Source organism: Triturus cristatus, chromosome 3_2 (assembly GCF_964204655.1).
Source record: "Triturus cristatus chromosome 3_2, aTriCri1.1, whole genome shotgun sequence".
Classification (NCBI taxonomy): domain Eukaryota; kingdom Metazoa; phylum Chordata; class Amphibia; order Caudata; family Salamandridae; genus Triturus; species Triturus cristatus.
Genome location: NC_140584.1, coordinates 645,321,476 through 645,338,777, shown reverse-complemented (window position 1 = coordinate 645,338,777; position 17,302 = coordinate 645,321,476). Strand labels below are relative to the sequence as shown.

The window sequence follows — 17,302 nt, the reverse complement described above, 5'->3', positions numbered from 1 at the left end:
CATTCGGAACCAGAGCAATGCATTGCAGCAGTTGCGAGTAAAAACTCTATATATCTCGGCCACTGTGTGGCTCGACACTGATGCCTCACTTTGGCAGCAACTTGTATCTTTGTCTACGATAACGATAACGCATCCTGGATCAAGGTACTTTGGTTCAGCGGGCCCAAGTGGGTTCCTGTATCCGGCACACGCTCCATTGCGCTCGGCCTGAATGTTTGACTTTGCCTCCATCCAGCGTGACCAGAAAATGCATTTAAGCGCAAATTGCTTCTTAGCGCTATTTTACATGTATTTATTTTTAATTCATATCTCGAATTCTGCTTGTTGGATTTTTATTGTTTTGGTCTTGTTTTATTTATAAAATTGAGTTCTATATTCTAATCTAGTGTGGAGTCTTTTTTTTGGTGTTTTCGTGTGTTACTGTTTGAAGTGTTGCACAAATACTTTAAACATTGCCTCTTAAGTGAAGCCTGACTGCTCTGTGCCAAGCTACCAGAGGGTCATCACAGGATAATTTAGGGTGTGTTGTGACTCACCCTGACTAGGATTCTGGTTCTTGCTTGGAAAGGGTGCCTACCTTTGCCAACCAGAAACCCAATTTCTAACATGTATGGATTGGTGAGGCATGTTGCTGAATGATGCCATGTTAAATGTTCTGGTCTTCTATGGTATAAGATGTGGTACTGTATCGCATGGTTTACTTTAGGGTTTTATGGAGAAATATGTGTGTTTCAGTATTATGCTATGTGTGCTACTTTGTGTGGTGCATTTTGATGAAGTGCTTTGTGATGTGGTTTGGCTTGGTATTACTGCTGCAGGGCAACCTGGTGGCATAGTGTGACTTGGTATGGTATATTTTATACTGTGGTGCGATATTCTATGGTATATTGTATTGGTTATGCTGTGAGTTGCATAGGGAATGGTGTGATATTGCACAGGAGAATTGCTATGAGGTGGTGTTGGAAGTGTGATATGTTGTGAGGTGGGATTGAGTGATATGGGCGTGATCTGGTAAAATGACTTGTAGTATGGTATTAGGTGGTGGTGTGCTGCTTGGTGTCTTGTGGTATGGTGTGATATTGGGTTGTATGTTGCAATGTGGGGTATATGGTCTAGTCTAACTTTATGTGGTTGGATGATGTATTTTGACATTTTGTGGTGTGATGTGTTGTTCAAATAAATCACATGTGGTGTGGTAGGATGTAGTGTGGTGTGATATAGTGTAGGGTGAGATTATGTGAGGTAATATGGCCAAATGTAGTGTTGCAATGGTGTGATGTAGAGTGGTGTGATAAAGTGTTCCACTGTGTGATTGAGGGTTTAATAAGGTGATGTACACCGTAGCATAATGATCTGTAATGGTGAATATTTGGAGGTTGTATGTGTGGTTTGGTGTAGAATGTCATTATATGCTGTAGTCAGGAATGATATGGTGTGATATGATGCAGCATGATGGAGTGTAATGCGAGGGAATAAAGTATATAGTCTGGTTTGTGATACAATATGTATTTTTGTGGTGCCATGTGGCACGATGTGGACTGGTGTAATGAAAGATGGAATTACGTGATGTGGTCCTGTGTTACGTTAATTCATATGGTGTGATATGATGTTCACTGCTGTACTGTGTCATTTGGTAATGATGTTATTGGCTGATGTATGATGTTACCGTGCGACACAGTATTACATGGCTGGAGGCGAGTGTACATGATGATGTGGTAATTTCGTACGCTTAAAGATGCTTATTATTAGCTGTCAAAAGTTAGGTTTATCTTTTTAGTGAACTAAATGTGGTCCTCTGTCGCCACACTGTGGCTATAATAGAATTTACCCACATGAAAAACGCCGCTGCTTTGCAAAGAGCTCAAAATCTCGGGGGTGAAGTGTAGTGTGAATGCAATAGATTTGGTTATGGCCAAGATCCTATTCCCGCGCGCAGTTGACAGTTATCTTTCAATATGTGTGGTACGAATTGTAGCAGAGGAAGACACTTGTTGACAGAAATTCTTGTTGTAAAATGGCTCCTCATACGGAGGGGCCCTCACCTCCTATGCGGAGTACAAATGTGTTTATAGAGACGTGCGAACGCATTTGCCCTTGCGATACCAGCTGTTTACCTTTTTATTTAAAAAATGTAAACTATATTGTTGAAAATTCCATAAAGTATGTATGTGTAAAAAAAGATTCAATTCCCAGTGATCAGTTTTCCTCTTAAAACCACTATGAAAGCTGTTCGCCTATAAACTAGGCCTAGGCGAAATGCGGACGAGTTTTAAGATGTGATTGTGGTTTTCGAGACTCATCATGAGTGCCGTTCTTGTCAGCGTATTCTCCCAAACATTCACATTAATATGTTTCTGTATATACCACAATCACACTTATTCACTCTATATCACGACCACTGCGTAGTCACCGGTTCGGAGCACCTTGTTTTTCAAGAAATGTAGATATTGTGCCATACCTTTCTGAGCCGTTTCTGTACTATAGGAACGATATTGGTAAAATAAATGCTCTTACCGCATAACTACAACTAACTCACAGAGGAGATTTTTATGACACTATTGCCATGGAAATCCAAGGCTACCCTCCTCCCGCGGGGACCATCTTTTTTGATAATAAACGAACGTTTTCAAGGCAACTGGTCGAAGATGGAAGCTCTAGCAAGCAAGTTATTATTGATTTCCACGGGTTCCGCTGCTATTTTACTGGTTTCGCATACTTTTATACAGAAAGTTCCAATAGATTTCATTTGCAATTAACAGCTGGTTATTTTCGCCCACAGGGGTCTGTTGATATTTTTTTTATTTAGCGGTTAGAATGTTCCTTTTTTCAGGGCATGTATTGTTCTATCTTCACAAACCAATATACCACAAATGGATCCAATATATGCCATTCAAAAATCAAAACGTGATTTCGCTGGATCTTTGCCACATTCAACAACATTGACCATCCCACTCTCATCCACAAACTGAAGTCTCAAATGGTATTGACTGGAATTGCACTTCACCGGTTCTCCGACTTATCTAACCAACACCAGTAGACAAATGTGGGCACTTTCAAGTCGCGGAAGATCACCTCTAGGGCCCCCGGGTTTACATTTGGTCCCTGCCATCTTCATCGTCCAGATGGAGCCCCTGGAACTCTACTCACTGATAACTTCATCAGAATTCTGCAGTATGCCAATGACACACACCTCTATTTGAAAGTCTCAACCGCTCCAGACATAAAATGCTTCAAACATTGCCTGAAGCTCATCCAGATCTGGATGTCTTGTATAAAAAAACTAAAAATAGTGCAAACCTAACTCAATGTCATGAATAAAGAAGCATTTGACACCAACTTTCACCCAGCGCCAAGTCACTCGAACTTACCCTGGACACCAGCCTCACCAACCATCGAGGAACAAAATTGCCAAGTAAGCCAAGGCAGTCGGTTTCAGCTCTCTCCACTAAGAAAATAAGTCTATCCTTCCCAGAAAGAATGTGGATCCTGAAAATCTACTATAGGATATAGTTGGAAACAAATATCGTAGACAGACTGTGGAGGGACAACATTTTGAAAGGTAATCATGTATAGATTTTCTATACCTGATAAAAATAAATCTATACTTCCCTATATGCACTTACCTTTCAATAGTTTGTCCATAATATTAGTGTGCCACTATAATATTGCACTCAATATTCCAGAGTACAAACCCAGACTCCAGAACGTCTGTTCTTGTCCCCATGCTTTGCATCTGGGTGGCGGCTCCATGGCCTCCCAGATGCCACTGTGCCCCCCATACGGGTATTTATCAGCTACAGTGTGCCTCATTAAGGCCTAAAAAAATACAACATCAGCCCTACCCTTATGGAACTCTGGTGGCTATACTTGCAGGCCTCCACAATCTTAAAAAAACAGATGCATTATCTACAAAGCCATATTGACTGGCACCCCTGCCTAACTATATTACAAGTTCACCATCTCCTGTGGCTCTTGGCAGACCTGCAGCCAGTACACCATCAGGCTCGAAATAAAGATTCAAAATGGAAAGAACATGACAAGAGGCCTCCTAAATCTATGCATCCAGGATCTGGAATGACACCCCTGTAGCCATCAGAACTATCCCTCCCTTGCTCAAGTTTAGAAACACATATCTATAAGGAACATTACATATCAACATGGTAACAGTCTAATTCCACTCGCTACCCCTCCAGCCACTCTCTGACTCTATCTTGCCTTTGATCCTCAACAGCACTCTGCTGCCTTTTAGCTAGGTTTGTGCTATACATAATCTACTTACGTACATACATAAATTATTCCATTACGGATATGGTGACACCTAATGGAGGTATCAGTGAAGATTTTTTAATGACCTACCCATGTACAACTCGAAGTATAACTATGAGCTAAAACATATATTCATTTTAAATGCTGCCAGAATACAGTGGAGGTAAAGTAAATCAAACTTGTTTTTACCAAGTGAACATTAAATAAATTGGCTTAGTCCAGCCGATATAGTGCAAAAGAATAGCACCTCAGTTTGTTCATAAGTTTATTATATATGGCATAAGGGACTCCCCCTCTGTACATTATAAGGATATTGAATATCACAGGAGAGTTCTATGACCATATACCAGTACGAGGCCAAAGGCCGATTTTCTTTATAAGGTTATGGAACTTCAAGGTGACTTGCAATACCCCAGTATCTACGGCAGGGGGTACTTTATTCCTTAGAATATATTGTCACCATCACATTTCCCACAAATCACTTATATCCTTGGTGTGTAGCTCTTTTATATGAAAGAAAGAGCATGTTTGCAATCATGAAGAATAACATTAGAATTTCTAGTGCTAGAGTATACACATCAAATAAGCTGTAAAATGGCTGTTGCACAAAGTTGTCAGAATCAGTTAATATGAGTCAGTTTGAAAAAAAAGTACAGTAGCTTGGAATGTGTAGAAACATACATAAAGATTCTAACTTTTCTATAATTACCCAAGGAGTGCAAAAACTAAACATGCTGCCATAAATAGCACCTTCGATATCAATGTATAGATGGGGGGTTCCCTTTTATAGGACGAATTCCCTCGCCTACCCGTGGGTGGCATGCTTCATCCTCGGGAACCTCCTTGTACTGTGAGTCTGGTTGCAGTGCGGGCTACGATCCCCTCACTGTGAGGGAGGAGCTCAGGGATGTTTTTAGATGTAGGTGACAAGAGGTATACTAAAACCTTCAGATGAGCCGGGTGTGGAGGGAGTAAGTGAATATGGTGGATGTGAAGTTAAAACTAACTCCCTGGTATGTCAAAACTCAATTTTAATAGGACATCCGGGAGTCAGGGGTAAAATTAGTGTGCAAGCCATGCCTGGATAATTCAACCTAGCCTGGTTCAGTGTGGTCATAGGGTCGACATGTTTCAGCCTTGGTGCCCTTCGCAGAGGCTAAATTCATAACCAATGACGTTTTTTGCTCGGTGGCGAGGCACACACCCCCTGCATCCGAGGTATTGGGACCAGACAAGCATGGGTGTTCCTGTGACAATTAGGGGCCAGTGACACAGCGGCACTGACATCAGTCATAGAGAAAGAAACGGAAGCCACTGCAGCATGACAACTAGTGACCCGTGAGAGTAGAGCATTGACTTAAGTCATAGAGGAAGAAGACAGGCACAGACGGGTGCAACGGCTACTGAACAGACAAGTCAGAGTATCGCACAGAGCTTATTTCATTACTTTCTACCATAAAATAAACATTAGCCATGCATTTGTCATTTGCTCTCTACAGTGCAAGCACTTTTTCAATTTTGTGTGCATTTGCACCAATGTGCAACCAAGTTAACTGTTTATAGCCTTGGGGTCTATTGTGGGTTTTCATTAGCACTAAGCCTGCGTGTGCAGGTCTGATCTCTATCTTGTGGGGATCTGCTGTATAGGGCGGAGGCGTATTTCTTATGGGCTTTCTCTGTTGCTGCAGTGTTAAGTTCTGTGCTCAGAACCTGTAGCATGTGCCACCTTGGCAACAGCTGTCACGGTGGATTGTAAAATGGGAAATTGAATGTGGTGGTCAGTTGCTGGCTCTCGCGCTTGCTCTGCCAGTTGTATTGCACTTGCTCTTAAATAAATATTGTCAACTCACCTTTGAGTTGTTGTGCTTCTTGGAACTTTACATGCAGCTGAAAGGAGGTCCTGGCAACCAGATTAAGGGTTATAAGGTTTATCAAAGTTCAGATAGCAACAGGAGGGAGCTGCCACCTAGCTCACAACTGTTCTTTCGTACAACGTTCACTCCTAGAATCTTCAGGACATATGCAGCGATGAGAGCTGCTCCGCGCCACATCTCCCTTCCTATAATAACCATTAAAACTAGTAAGAAAACAGCATAAAAACGACAAGGTAAAAATACAGAAAAGAAACAAAACATACAAAGAAAATAATAAAGACTAAGTATCTAAGAACATACCCCTGGGATACTATACATACATACATATATTAATCCCTACACATATGTCACCAATGTGACCGTTAAACATGTGCACAGATAGACATACTCAAATATGTGCTCAAAATTAACATGAAATAGAAAAGTGCAAAAAGATATAACACAAATTATTGCATAAAAGATACTACATTACACCTGAGACTGCAACACAAAGAAGGGCTCACTCCATGACATAATCATCATGCCACACCGGTTTCTGCCTAACTCTTGTAGACAGTGACTGATGCCTTGAATCACTTTCACTGTGTCTTTCACTCCTTCGTCCTCAATGTCACCTTTCATTCTACATACCCTGTTCTCCACCGACAAAAACAATGTCACCCTCGATACTACTCCACAACCAGCAATCCGCAACTTTCACAATGTTTTTACAGTTCCATACTTTACCATCACTCAATAATACAGTGTATGGATACACATATTCACCTATAACAGATTGGACAATTTAGCCAATCCTTTACTCTCTCTGTGTTCTTTCCGTACATGCACCCATGCTCCAATAGCAAACTCTTTACCAGGTCCATCAACATTCCCTGTACAGTTTTTCCTTTCCACTCCTTTGGACAACAGCCCTCTTGCTTTCCTTCCACGCATAACCTCAAAAGGCACCTTTCCTGTGACAGTGTTGGGCAGGGTGCGATAAGCACACACTAATGTCTCCACTGCCCTCTTCCACTGATGTCCCTGGCCCAGTGCCATGTGCAGACCTTCCTTCAAGGCTATGTTCCACCTCTCAACAAGTCTATTGCTCTAAGGAAAATAGGCAGAAGACCTGATGTGATCAACCCCATACCTACTCAGAAAATCTTTAATCTTCTGTGAAACAAACTGCACACCATTGTCTGTCATCATCTGTTCCCGTACACCTTCCCTGTGCGATAATTTCTCCAAACATTTCATTACATCAAGACAAATTACATTTTCAGTAAACTTTACCTCCATCCACCTAGAATAATATTCAGTGGCCACTCTGCAAATTTGGGACACAAACCCAATACAAAATATGGACCAGAGATATCCAAACCCAGCTTCTTTCAGGGTGATAACCTGCTGTCTTTTTAGATTTGTCACTTCACGTGCACGACAAACAATCTCTTAACACCCTTTCTACCTCTTTGTCTAATCCAGACCACCAATACCCTGACCTCATCCTGTGCTTGGTTGTACTCATACCAACATGACCCTCATGTGCCAAGCTCACTATACAACTCCTCAACCCCTCTGGGGCAACCAACAGTTCACCTCTAAAAACCACCTCACCCATGACCGACAACTCTGTCAATATTCGTGAACGGCTCAGCCATATTGGGCGCTTTACCCATGGTTGGTCATCACTTGACCAAACACTCCTTCACCTCCTGTAATGTGGTGTCCTCTCTAACTGACTATACGCACTCCAGGTGCAATATCCGACCCTAAGTGAGAACATCCACACGTGCCACCTGCCAAGGCTTCTCCTCAACCCTCTCATCGTTGTTTTCCACTGGTAATCTGGAGAAGCAGTTCGCAACCTCGTTTTTTAGGTCTAGCCTATGCAGCGCGCTAGCGCTGCCTAGGAGGGACCTCTTGGAATCGCACTGTACTTTCTTGGAAACTCGTGCATGTTTTGCACTGTTTCCAATGAGTACTCTTGCATGCAGAGCGTTTGCCTTGCGGGAGCGGAACCATCTGTTTGCAATTATCTGCCTTGCTGCTCGCTCCCGCAAGGCAAACGCTCGGCATGTACGAGTACTCGTTAACTTTCGCGGCCGCGGGGCCGTGCTTGTCTTTCAGCGCTTGTTTTTAGTTCGTCTCCCTCTCATCTTTTCTTGTATCATTCATTGTTCCTCCTCTTTTGCCTTAAACCACCGGCTCCACCTCTCAATCACTCTTCTCTGTCTGCCTTGCATCTTCTTTCCTTGCATTCTCCGCACCCTCCCCCCTTTGTCCCTGTGTTTGTTCCTCTGCCCATTCGTAAAGCCCCTCCTATCCTTATTTTGTCACTCTTACCGCCTCTGCACGCACTCTCTTCTTTCACCCTATTTGCCCCCTTACCTCCTCTGCACCCACCCACCCTCTTCTTCTCCTCTCCTTCTTTCCTTGCCCCTTCCCGTGCCCCTCTTCCTACCCTTCCTCCAACTATCCATTCCCTCCCCATATCTCCTCGTCCCTCCCACCTCTCTGCAGCAGTTGCGTAGGCTATCGCGGCGCGGCAGGAGTCAGCTAGCAGCGCAGACTGCAGCAGCTATTCCGAGCCCTGAAGCAAAAGGAACACCCACACATCCGGTGCGTGCCTCTATCGATGGCACGTGCTGGTCTGAGAGTTTAATGACAAACTACCTGCTCCTCGTCCACATCTGCGAAAGACAAGCACCGCGCCTAGCTAGGGTCTGCAGAAAGTGATTACGTAGCAAATGTAGAGCAGGTGACAGAGAGGGGATAGTATAGCACAATGACTGACGCTTCTATATTTCGGTTGCATCTACTTTCCTGTCCGTATAGAAATATTTAACAACCTCGCAACTGATGAGGCGACATCAACATTGCCTATCAAAAAATGTTTTGGGCCCTTGCCTGTCGCGGGTACTTGGGCCTCCCACACAAGTGAGGCACCATTTTTACTGGGAGACCTGGGGCAATGCTGGGTGGTGGGAAATTTGTGTGAGCCCGGTGATGCCACAACTTTCCCACACAAAAATGTGTGAAAAATGTGATTTTTTCAGCTAAAATTGAGGTTTGCAGGGGATTCTGGGTAAGGAAACGTTGGGGGAACCACGCAAGCCATACCTCCCTGGAAGCCCCCGGGTGTCTAATTTTCAGAAATGTGTGGGTTTGGTAGGTTTCCCTAGATGGACTTCGAGCACGGGGCCAAAAACCCAGGTGACCTCCCTTGCAAAACCAGGTGGTTTTGAGATAGGCAAATTTGATGTCGCCTCACTACGTTTTGGGCCCTTGCCTGTCGTGGGTACTTGGGCCTCCCACACCAGTGAGGCACCATTTTTACCTGGAGACCTGGGGGAACGCTGGTTGGTGGGAAATTTGTGTGAGCCCGGTGATGCCACAACTTTCCCACACAAACATGTGTGAAAAAAGTGATTTTTTCAGCTAAAATTGAGGTTTGCAGGGGATTCTGGGCAAGGAAACGTTGGGGAACCCACGCAAACCATATCTCCCTGGAAGCCCCCGGGTGTCTAGTTTTGAGAAATGTGTGGGTTTGATAGGTTTCCCTAGATGGCCGCCGAGCACGGGGCCTCAAAAACCCAGGTGAACCCCCTTGCAAAACCAGGTGGTTTTCAGATAGGCAAATTTGATGTTGCCTCATTACGTTTTGGGCACTTGCCTGTCGCGGGTACTTGGGCCTCCCACACAAGTGAGGCACCATTTTCACTGGGAGACCTGGGGGAACGCTGGGTGGTGGGAAATTTGTGTGAGCCCGGTGATGCCACAACTTTCCCACACAAAAATGTGTGAAAAAAGTGATTTTTTCTGCTAAAATTGAGGTTTGGAGGGAATTCTGGGTAAGGAAACGTTGGGGGATCCACGCAATCCATACCTCCCTGGAAGCCCCCAGGTGTCTAGTTCTCAAAAATGTGTGGGTTTGGTAGGTTTCCCTAGATGGCCGCCGAGCACGGGGCCAAAAACCCAGGTGACTACCCTTGCAAAACCAGGTGGTTTTGAGATAGGCAATTTTGATATCGCCTCACTACGTTTTGGGCCCTTGTCTGTCGTGGGTACTTGGGCCTCCCACCCAAGTGAGGCACCATTTTTACCGGGAGACCTGGGGGAACGCTGGGTGGTGGTAAATTTGTGTGAGCCCGGTGATGCCACAACTTTCCCACACAAAAATGTGTGAAAAATTATTTTTTTCAGCTAAAATTAAGGTTTGCAGGGGATTCTGGGTAAGGAAACATTGGGGGATTAACGCAAGCCATACCTTCCTGGAAGCCCCCGGGCGTTTAGTTTTCATAAATGTGTGAGTCTGGTAGGTTTCCCTAGGTGCCGGCAGAGCTAGGGATCACATACTACAGTTAGGCACTTTGCCAAAAAAGGGTCATTTTTCACTGCAAAATTGAGGTGTGACCATGTTGCGTTTTGCGCCGTTTCCTGTCGCGGGCACTAGGCCGACCTGCACAAGTGAGGTATCATTTTTCTCGTAAGACTTTGGGGAACGCGGGGTGCATAGAAATTTGTGGATCCACGCAGATTCCAGACCTCTCCACCACAGAAATGTGGGGAAAATGTGGGTTTTTTTGGACAATTTTTTAGGTTTGCAAGGGATTCTGGGTAACAGACCCTGGTGGGAGGCAGTCAAGTCACCCCATCCTGGATTCCCCTGGTGTCTAGTTTTAAAAAATGTATAGGTTTGCTAGGTTTCCCAAGGTGCCCGCAGAGCTAGGATTCAAAAACTACAGCTAGGCACTTTGCCAAAAAAGGGTCATTTTTCACTGAGAAATTGAGATGTGACCACGTTGAGTTTTGCGCCGTTTCCTGTTGCGGGCACTAGGCCGACCCACACAAGTGAGGTACCATTTTTCTTGTAAGACTTTGGGGAACGCGGGGTGGGTGGAAAATTGTGGATCCACGCCTATTCCAGAACTTTCCACCACAGAAATGTGGGGAAAATGTGTTTTTTAAAACAATTTTTTAGGTTTGCAAAGGATTCTGGGTAACAGACCCTGGTGGGAGGCAGTCAAGTCACCCCATCTTGGATTCTCCTGGGTGTCTAGTTTTCAAAAATGTATAGATTTGCTAGGTTTCCCAAGGTGCCCACAGAGCTAGGGTTCAAAAACTACAGCTAAGCACTTTGCCAAAAAAGGGTAATTTTTCTCTGCGAAATTGAGGTGTGTCCACGTTGCGTTTTGCGCTGTTTCCTGTCGCGGGCACTAGGCCGAACCACACAAGTGAGGTACCATTTTTCTCGGAAGACTTTGGGGAACGCGGGGTGGGTGGAAATTTGTAGATCCACGCAGATTCCAGAACTTTCCATCACAGAAATATGGGGGAAATGTGTTTTTTGTGACAATTCTTTAGGTTTGCAAGGGATTCTGGGTAACAGAACCTGGTGGGAGGCAGTCAAGTCACCCCATCCTGGATTCCGCTAGGTGTCTAGATTTAAAAAATGTATAGGTTTGCTACGTTTCCCTAGGTGCCGGCAGAGCTAGTGTTCAAAAACTACAGCTAGTCACTTCGCAAAAAAAGGGTAAATTTTCATTGTGAAAATGTGGTGTGTTCACGTTGGGTTTTGAGCCATTTCCTGTCGTGGGCACTATGCCTACCCACACAAGTGAGGTACCATTTTTATCGGGAGACTTAGAGTAATTCAGATTTATAAAGCAACTGTTATTACCTATTGATTTTTGATGCATTTCTGCCTTCCAAATGAAAGACTTTGTGTAAAAAAGAAGTCATTTTGAAAAATGACCGATAATTCTCATGCTAGTATGAATATTCCCAATTTCGAAAATGTGCAAATATGTACTGTTTCTAATCTCTATAATTTGTTCCCATTTCAGAAATACATAGGTGTCTTTCATACCAATTTTTCCATGTATACATTTTCCCACAATAATTGCTATATACCCGGAACATAATAAAAAACCATTGCAAATTGCTGCTCAGTTTTTGACTCTGGGTTCGTCGGGTTCTTGGTGAACCTACAAGTCCTATATATCCGCACAACCAGGAAGGTCCAGCGGATGTAACGGTATATTGCTTTCAAAGATCTGTCATAATTAGAAGAAGTTACAGGTAAAAAAGTTGACACAAAAGGCGGTTTTTTTCAACTAATTTTCAATTTTTCCTATATTTAACTGTTAGTTTCTATAAAGAAACCTTGATGGATCTACACAAATGACCCCTTGCTGAATTCAGAATTGTATCTACTTTTCTAAAAAGTATAGCTTTCCAGAATCCATTATTGCTTTCACACCCATTTCTACCATTAACTGGAAGGAGGTTGAAAGCACAAAAAATAGCAAAAATAGGCTATGTCCCAGAAAAATGCCAAAACTGTGTAAAAAATGTTGGTTTTCTAACAAAAGTCTGTCATTCCCTAAAAGCTGGGGAAATTGTGATTTCAGCCCCACAAACCCTTTTTTGATACCAATTGCAGAGAAAAACCCAGACGCTTTCATTTGCAGCCCGTTTCCCCCCCCCCCAAAAAAAAATGTTGCTGTATTTTGGCTAATTTCTGGGACCCCTCCAGGGGAATCCACAAACCCTGGGTACCTTTACAATCCCCATGATGTTGAAAGAAAAGGACGCAAATTTGGCGTGGATACCTTATGTGGTCAAAACATTACAGGGGCCTAAACGCACACTACCCCAAATAGCCCAAAAAAGGCTTAGCACAGGAGGGGAAAAGGCCTAGCAGCGAAGGGGTTAAGGTCAGCACTGCAGGGGCCAACAATCAGCATAGGAGCTGCACCACCAGTGGCACAGGGGTGTCCGGGTGCAGGGCACTAAGAAGACGTCAGGGACCCTGTGATCTTTAATGGGGACCTTTGTTTCCATACAAATGCTGTAGGCTCGGGCAGGGAGACTTTCTGAAGGCGACCACTGGGTGGAGAGGTAAGTTGGGTTCTTGGGAGATGCCTGGACACCATGGGTTGGGCCACCCAAGGCCGTAGGGTGGCAGGTGCAGGGGTGTCTTTTGGCGTTTTGTTTCTTTACCAGCTCCGGTCATGGTCAGGGGGACCCTTCAGGTTGAGGCTGATGGCGTCATCTTGAACCTTGAAGGAGGTTGGGGATCACCAGATCCCAGGTCATGATCACTGGGGAGATCTCCTCGTGGTGTTGGGCCACTCAAACTTGGGCCGTGGGTGTCGGGTGCAGAGTGGTGCAGAATTGCGGAGCCGCCTGGATCTGGATTCTGTGGGTGAGTCTTGGCTTTAGCAAATCCGGTGCTCACAGAAGACTGATGAGTGCAGGCAGGTCCTCTGGGCTCTGGGGTTTGCTGGCTGCTGGACTCGCTGGTGTTCTCGCTGTATGCAGGTTGTAGATGGGACAGGTCGGTAGGGCTGGGGCCAAAGCAATTGGTGTCCTCTTCTTCCTGGGCCAGCACAGCACTTTGGTCCTTCTTCTGCAAATCTGAGGAGGCAAGGTTCAGGGTTGCCTCTAAATGCACAATTTAGGGGTATTAGAGGGGTGTGCAGGTTAGGACCAATGGGTCGCTTCCTTGGGATGGGTACACCCCCCTAATATGCCACCCTCCAGTGGGAGGGGGGCATGAGCCTCTCCCTAACTGGCTGGGTCTCCCCATCTTCAAGATGGAGGGGACTGAAATGTGTGCTTTACCTCTACTCCCCAACCTGAGGGGTGGGCCTGGCAAAGGTTGGCACACCTCTCTTCCTATCTCAATTTTCCCGATGATTCTCCTGCCCAATGTGGGGGCAGAATGGGTGGGAGCCAGTTGCTAAGGACAAAAGGCAGAGACAGCTTCCAATGGCGGCAGGCCGTTGAAGCTTCCCCTTCATGGACCCAGCCCATCCTGGGGGAGGAGGCATGACACCTCTGCCCAGGATAGGCTTTGTTTCTGGGCCCAGAGAGTTGAGGCTCTCTACCCACTGATCCAGAAACCTGTCTGGTGGTGGCAAATGGCAGGCAGCCATTGAGGAACCACACCAGGGCTGGTCGTTTTTCAGGGGGCATCTCTAAGATGCCCTCTGAGTACATTTTACATTAAATCCCACACTGGCATCAGTGTGGGTTTAATGTGCTGAGAAGTTTGCTACCAAACTTTCCAGTTTTTAGTAAAGCCATTATGGAGCTGTGGTGTTCGTAATGACCAACTCCCAGACCATATACTTTTTATGGCTTTACTACACTTACAATGTCTAAGAATGGACTTTGACACTGTAGGGGTACAGGGCTCATGCAACTGTACTTTCACCTGAGGGCTAGTACACCCTGCTAGAGGGGTGGGTTGCCCAGGCCTCAGGCAGCGGGTTGCAGGCACCAAAACACACAGCCTGCAATGGCAGTGAGTGGGTGTTGAGGTACAGGGCCTCTCAGGGTGGCACAATAGGTGCTGGAGCCCTTAGAGTCCTTCCCTGGTCATAGTGCCCTTGGTACCCATAGTACCTTTTACAAGGGGCTTACCTGTGGCCAGAGATGCTCCAATTGTGGGTACAAAGGTACAGTTTTGGGAAAGAACACAGCCCCTGGGAACCAGATTGGCAGGGACCTAGGACACATCACGTCAGGTTGCATCAGATGTCAGGCAAAATGTGGGGGGTGACAGTGCAAAAAGGGGCACTTTCCTACATATGCTGATCTACTGTTAAAGCTACATGGACACAACAAGCTACAAGAAGCCTTTTCCTGCAACTGTCAAGCTGACCGGTGGCAACTAGACCTGGACTAGACTATCCTGTTTTTTCTACTTACCACCCTGTGAGTCCTTAAGTGCCTCCCCTGAGGTTCTGTGTGGACTTAGAAGTGTTCTCCTGTTGTGGATTGGGACTCAAAGTCAGAAGGTAACATTTTTTACCAGGATGAACTTGGTTAATTTGTCTGACCAGTGCTCCGTTTTGGTCAGTGTCAAACTGTGCCTAGGTCCTTTACAGTGACCATTGACTACCATTGGAACTTTGTGCTTCTTCGCACTATTTCAGCTTAAAACCTTCAAAAATAATATATCCTTTCCCCTTAATGAATTTTTGCCATTTTGCTAATTACATTTTACTATATTTTTCTAATTCGTTTTTGGATTTTAATTGTTTTGCATTTTGACCTTATTACTATTTTGGTACTGCATAAATACGTCACACGTTGTCTCTAAATTAAGCCTGCCTGCTCAGTGCCAAAGCAATCAAGGGGTTAAGCCCAGTTTTATTTGGTAACTTTAACAACACAATTTCTTACACATGGGGGAGGGTCTCTGGCTCATCTTCTATGGATCCCTCCTGCCCAGGTCCACACCATGTGCATTGACACTTAGAGCCTGATTCACAAAGGTAAACCTACACATTTGTGTAAGTGTGCTACTTTTAGGAATTCACAAATTACATGTGGATTTCTATGATTCTGCACCCCTTTACCGATTGTGGACTTTCCAGGCACTGCGAACTCCACACATAGCTATAGGGAGTGCCGAGTCGTAAAACTCCAAACGTACTCTGTGAATTCCTAAAAGTGTAAGTTTACCTTTGTGAAAAAGGCCCTGTTTAGTGGTTCTGCAAGGAGCACACATGCAGGTAGACATGGAGAGAGGACAGACAGACAGTGCTGAAGCAGCATCACCTACTGACCAGCCACAGTTAACATTGAGGATCTCAAAAGAGTGCCAGTGACACTTCGGGCATTATTTAAAGTTTGGCGGACAGATAAACTGTCAAAATACGACAGACATCCGGTCAGCTGTATTTACTGCAGGTGCCATAGGGACTTGGAATAGAGCGAATGCAACATCTGCCTCGGTTGTGATTGAATATCCCATCTGCCAAATTCTAAATAAGGTCCCTACTCACAGTATAGCATTGGGTACACCCTGAAGGGTGCAAAGACACAAAGGTATAAAAAATATCACCCATTAGCTGGTCACAGTACGGCGTTGGATAAGGTGCTAATGACAGATTCTGATGAAGCAGTGACACCTAGTGGCCGGTTCCAAAGAGTGTTGTTCGGCATGGATCAGAAAGACAAGGACAGGCTTACAACCTGAACAGAGCAGGCAGACACAGGTGTAGAAGCCGCACTAAGTGGCCAATTAGAGAATAGCATTTCCATTGCTCTTGTAGAGAGAAGGGAGACTTTAGAGAAATAGTGACACTTCGTGGCCGATCACATTATGGCACTGGCTAAGGTTCTACTGAAAAGCAAGCAGAGAAAACTTCGCGAGAGCAGTTGCCCCGAGTGTTCAGTCACATTGTTTTGTTTCATGCACCGGCGGAGCAGACACCGGCGCAGCAAGGTGATTGTGTAGCCAGTTGGACTATGCCATTGACTTCCAGTTGTTCTGATAACAGACATCGACTGGTGCAATGGGGCCATCAAGGGGCTTGTCAGAGTATTGCTTTTTCTACAGTCCCAAGTACCCATGGTAGAAGGGCAATCGTCCTGTTGTCCACAGTAGGGTCTGTCACTTCTACTGGAGAGGAGTGGAAAGGAGAGCAGACAGTGGCTGCTGGAAAGTATGATGTTGTAACTCTTTTAGGTAGGGCATCTGCAGGTTTGCTGTTAATTATCCAACGAAAAAGAAGTGCTCAATTGGTCATGACCAGAGTTGTAGAAATGTTGAAAATTTATTTTAAATAGTCCAAAAATGCCCTCTTGTTGGGTCTACTTGGAGGCATGCACAGGCTACACAAACTGCTCCTTCTTCTCCTCGGACCACGAATTAGTGGCATCCACAGAGGGTGTCATGTGATCCAGTGCACTGACTGCTCAGGCACGCACGATGTTTGATCTTTAAATGGACCAATCCGGCAGGCCCATCTGCTCACCTCCCTAAACAAGGGTCACCATGTACCCAATTGTGGGCGTTGCTAAGAGAGGGGTGGGGCTGGGATGGACGCTATATAAGTGGAAGGTTGGCTCGGACTACTGAGGCACAGAACCGCAGGCTGCAAGCATCCTCCCCAGGGCTGCCACTCTGGGACACACCCACCCCCGTCATCCTCCCTTGCAGCCTGCCTGTTGTCTTCCTCTTGAACCCCAGTGGTGCCCACATATTTTATTGGGGGTGAACTTGCCTCAAAATGACCAGGATTTTGACTGTTTTCAAGAGGGTGAAGTCCTTAAAAGATGGAATTGGATTGGCTTCACCACGTCACTGGAACTTTTCAAGGACCTGCGTTAGGCTCTTGAGTGTCAAGGTAGGATGCCCTCAAAAACACTTTCTT

At 45.2% G+C, this 17,302-nt stretch overlaps 1 protein-coding gene and 1 long non-coding RNA gene across 2 annotated transcripts in view; one reads left to right on the top strand and one right to left on the bottom strand.

Annotated features, from left to right (window-relative positions):
* LOC146857884 (uncharacterized) overlaps positions 1-17,302 on the bottom strand; it is a 59,370-nt gene that overhangs the window by 39,349 nt on the left and 2,719 nt on the right. The gene's annotated exons all lie outside the window — the stretch shown is intronic.
* The window catches only part of CPS1 (carbamoyl-phosphate synthase 1), a 215,946-nt gene continuing 215,649 nt past the window's right edge, over positions 17,006-17,302 (top strand). Inside the window, exon 1 of the mRNA XM_085648589.1 lies at positions 17,006-17,275. Coding sequence (XP_085504715.1) covers positions 17,159-17,275 — 117 coding nt within the window. The 5' untranslated portion in view covers positions 17,006-17,158. The remainder of the gene's footprint in view (positions 17,276-17,302) is intronic.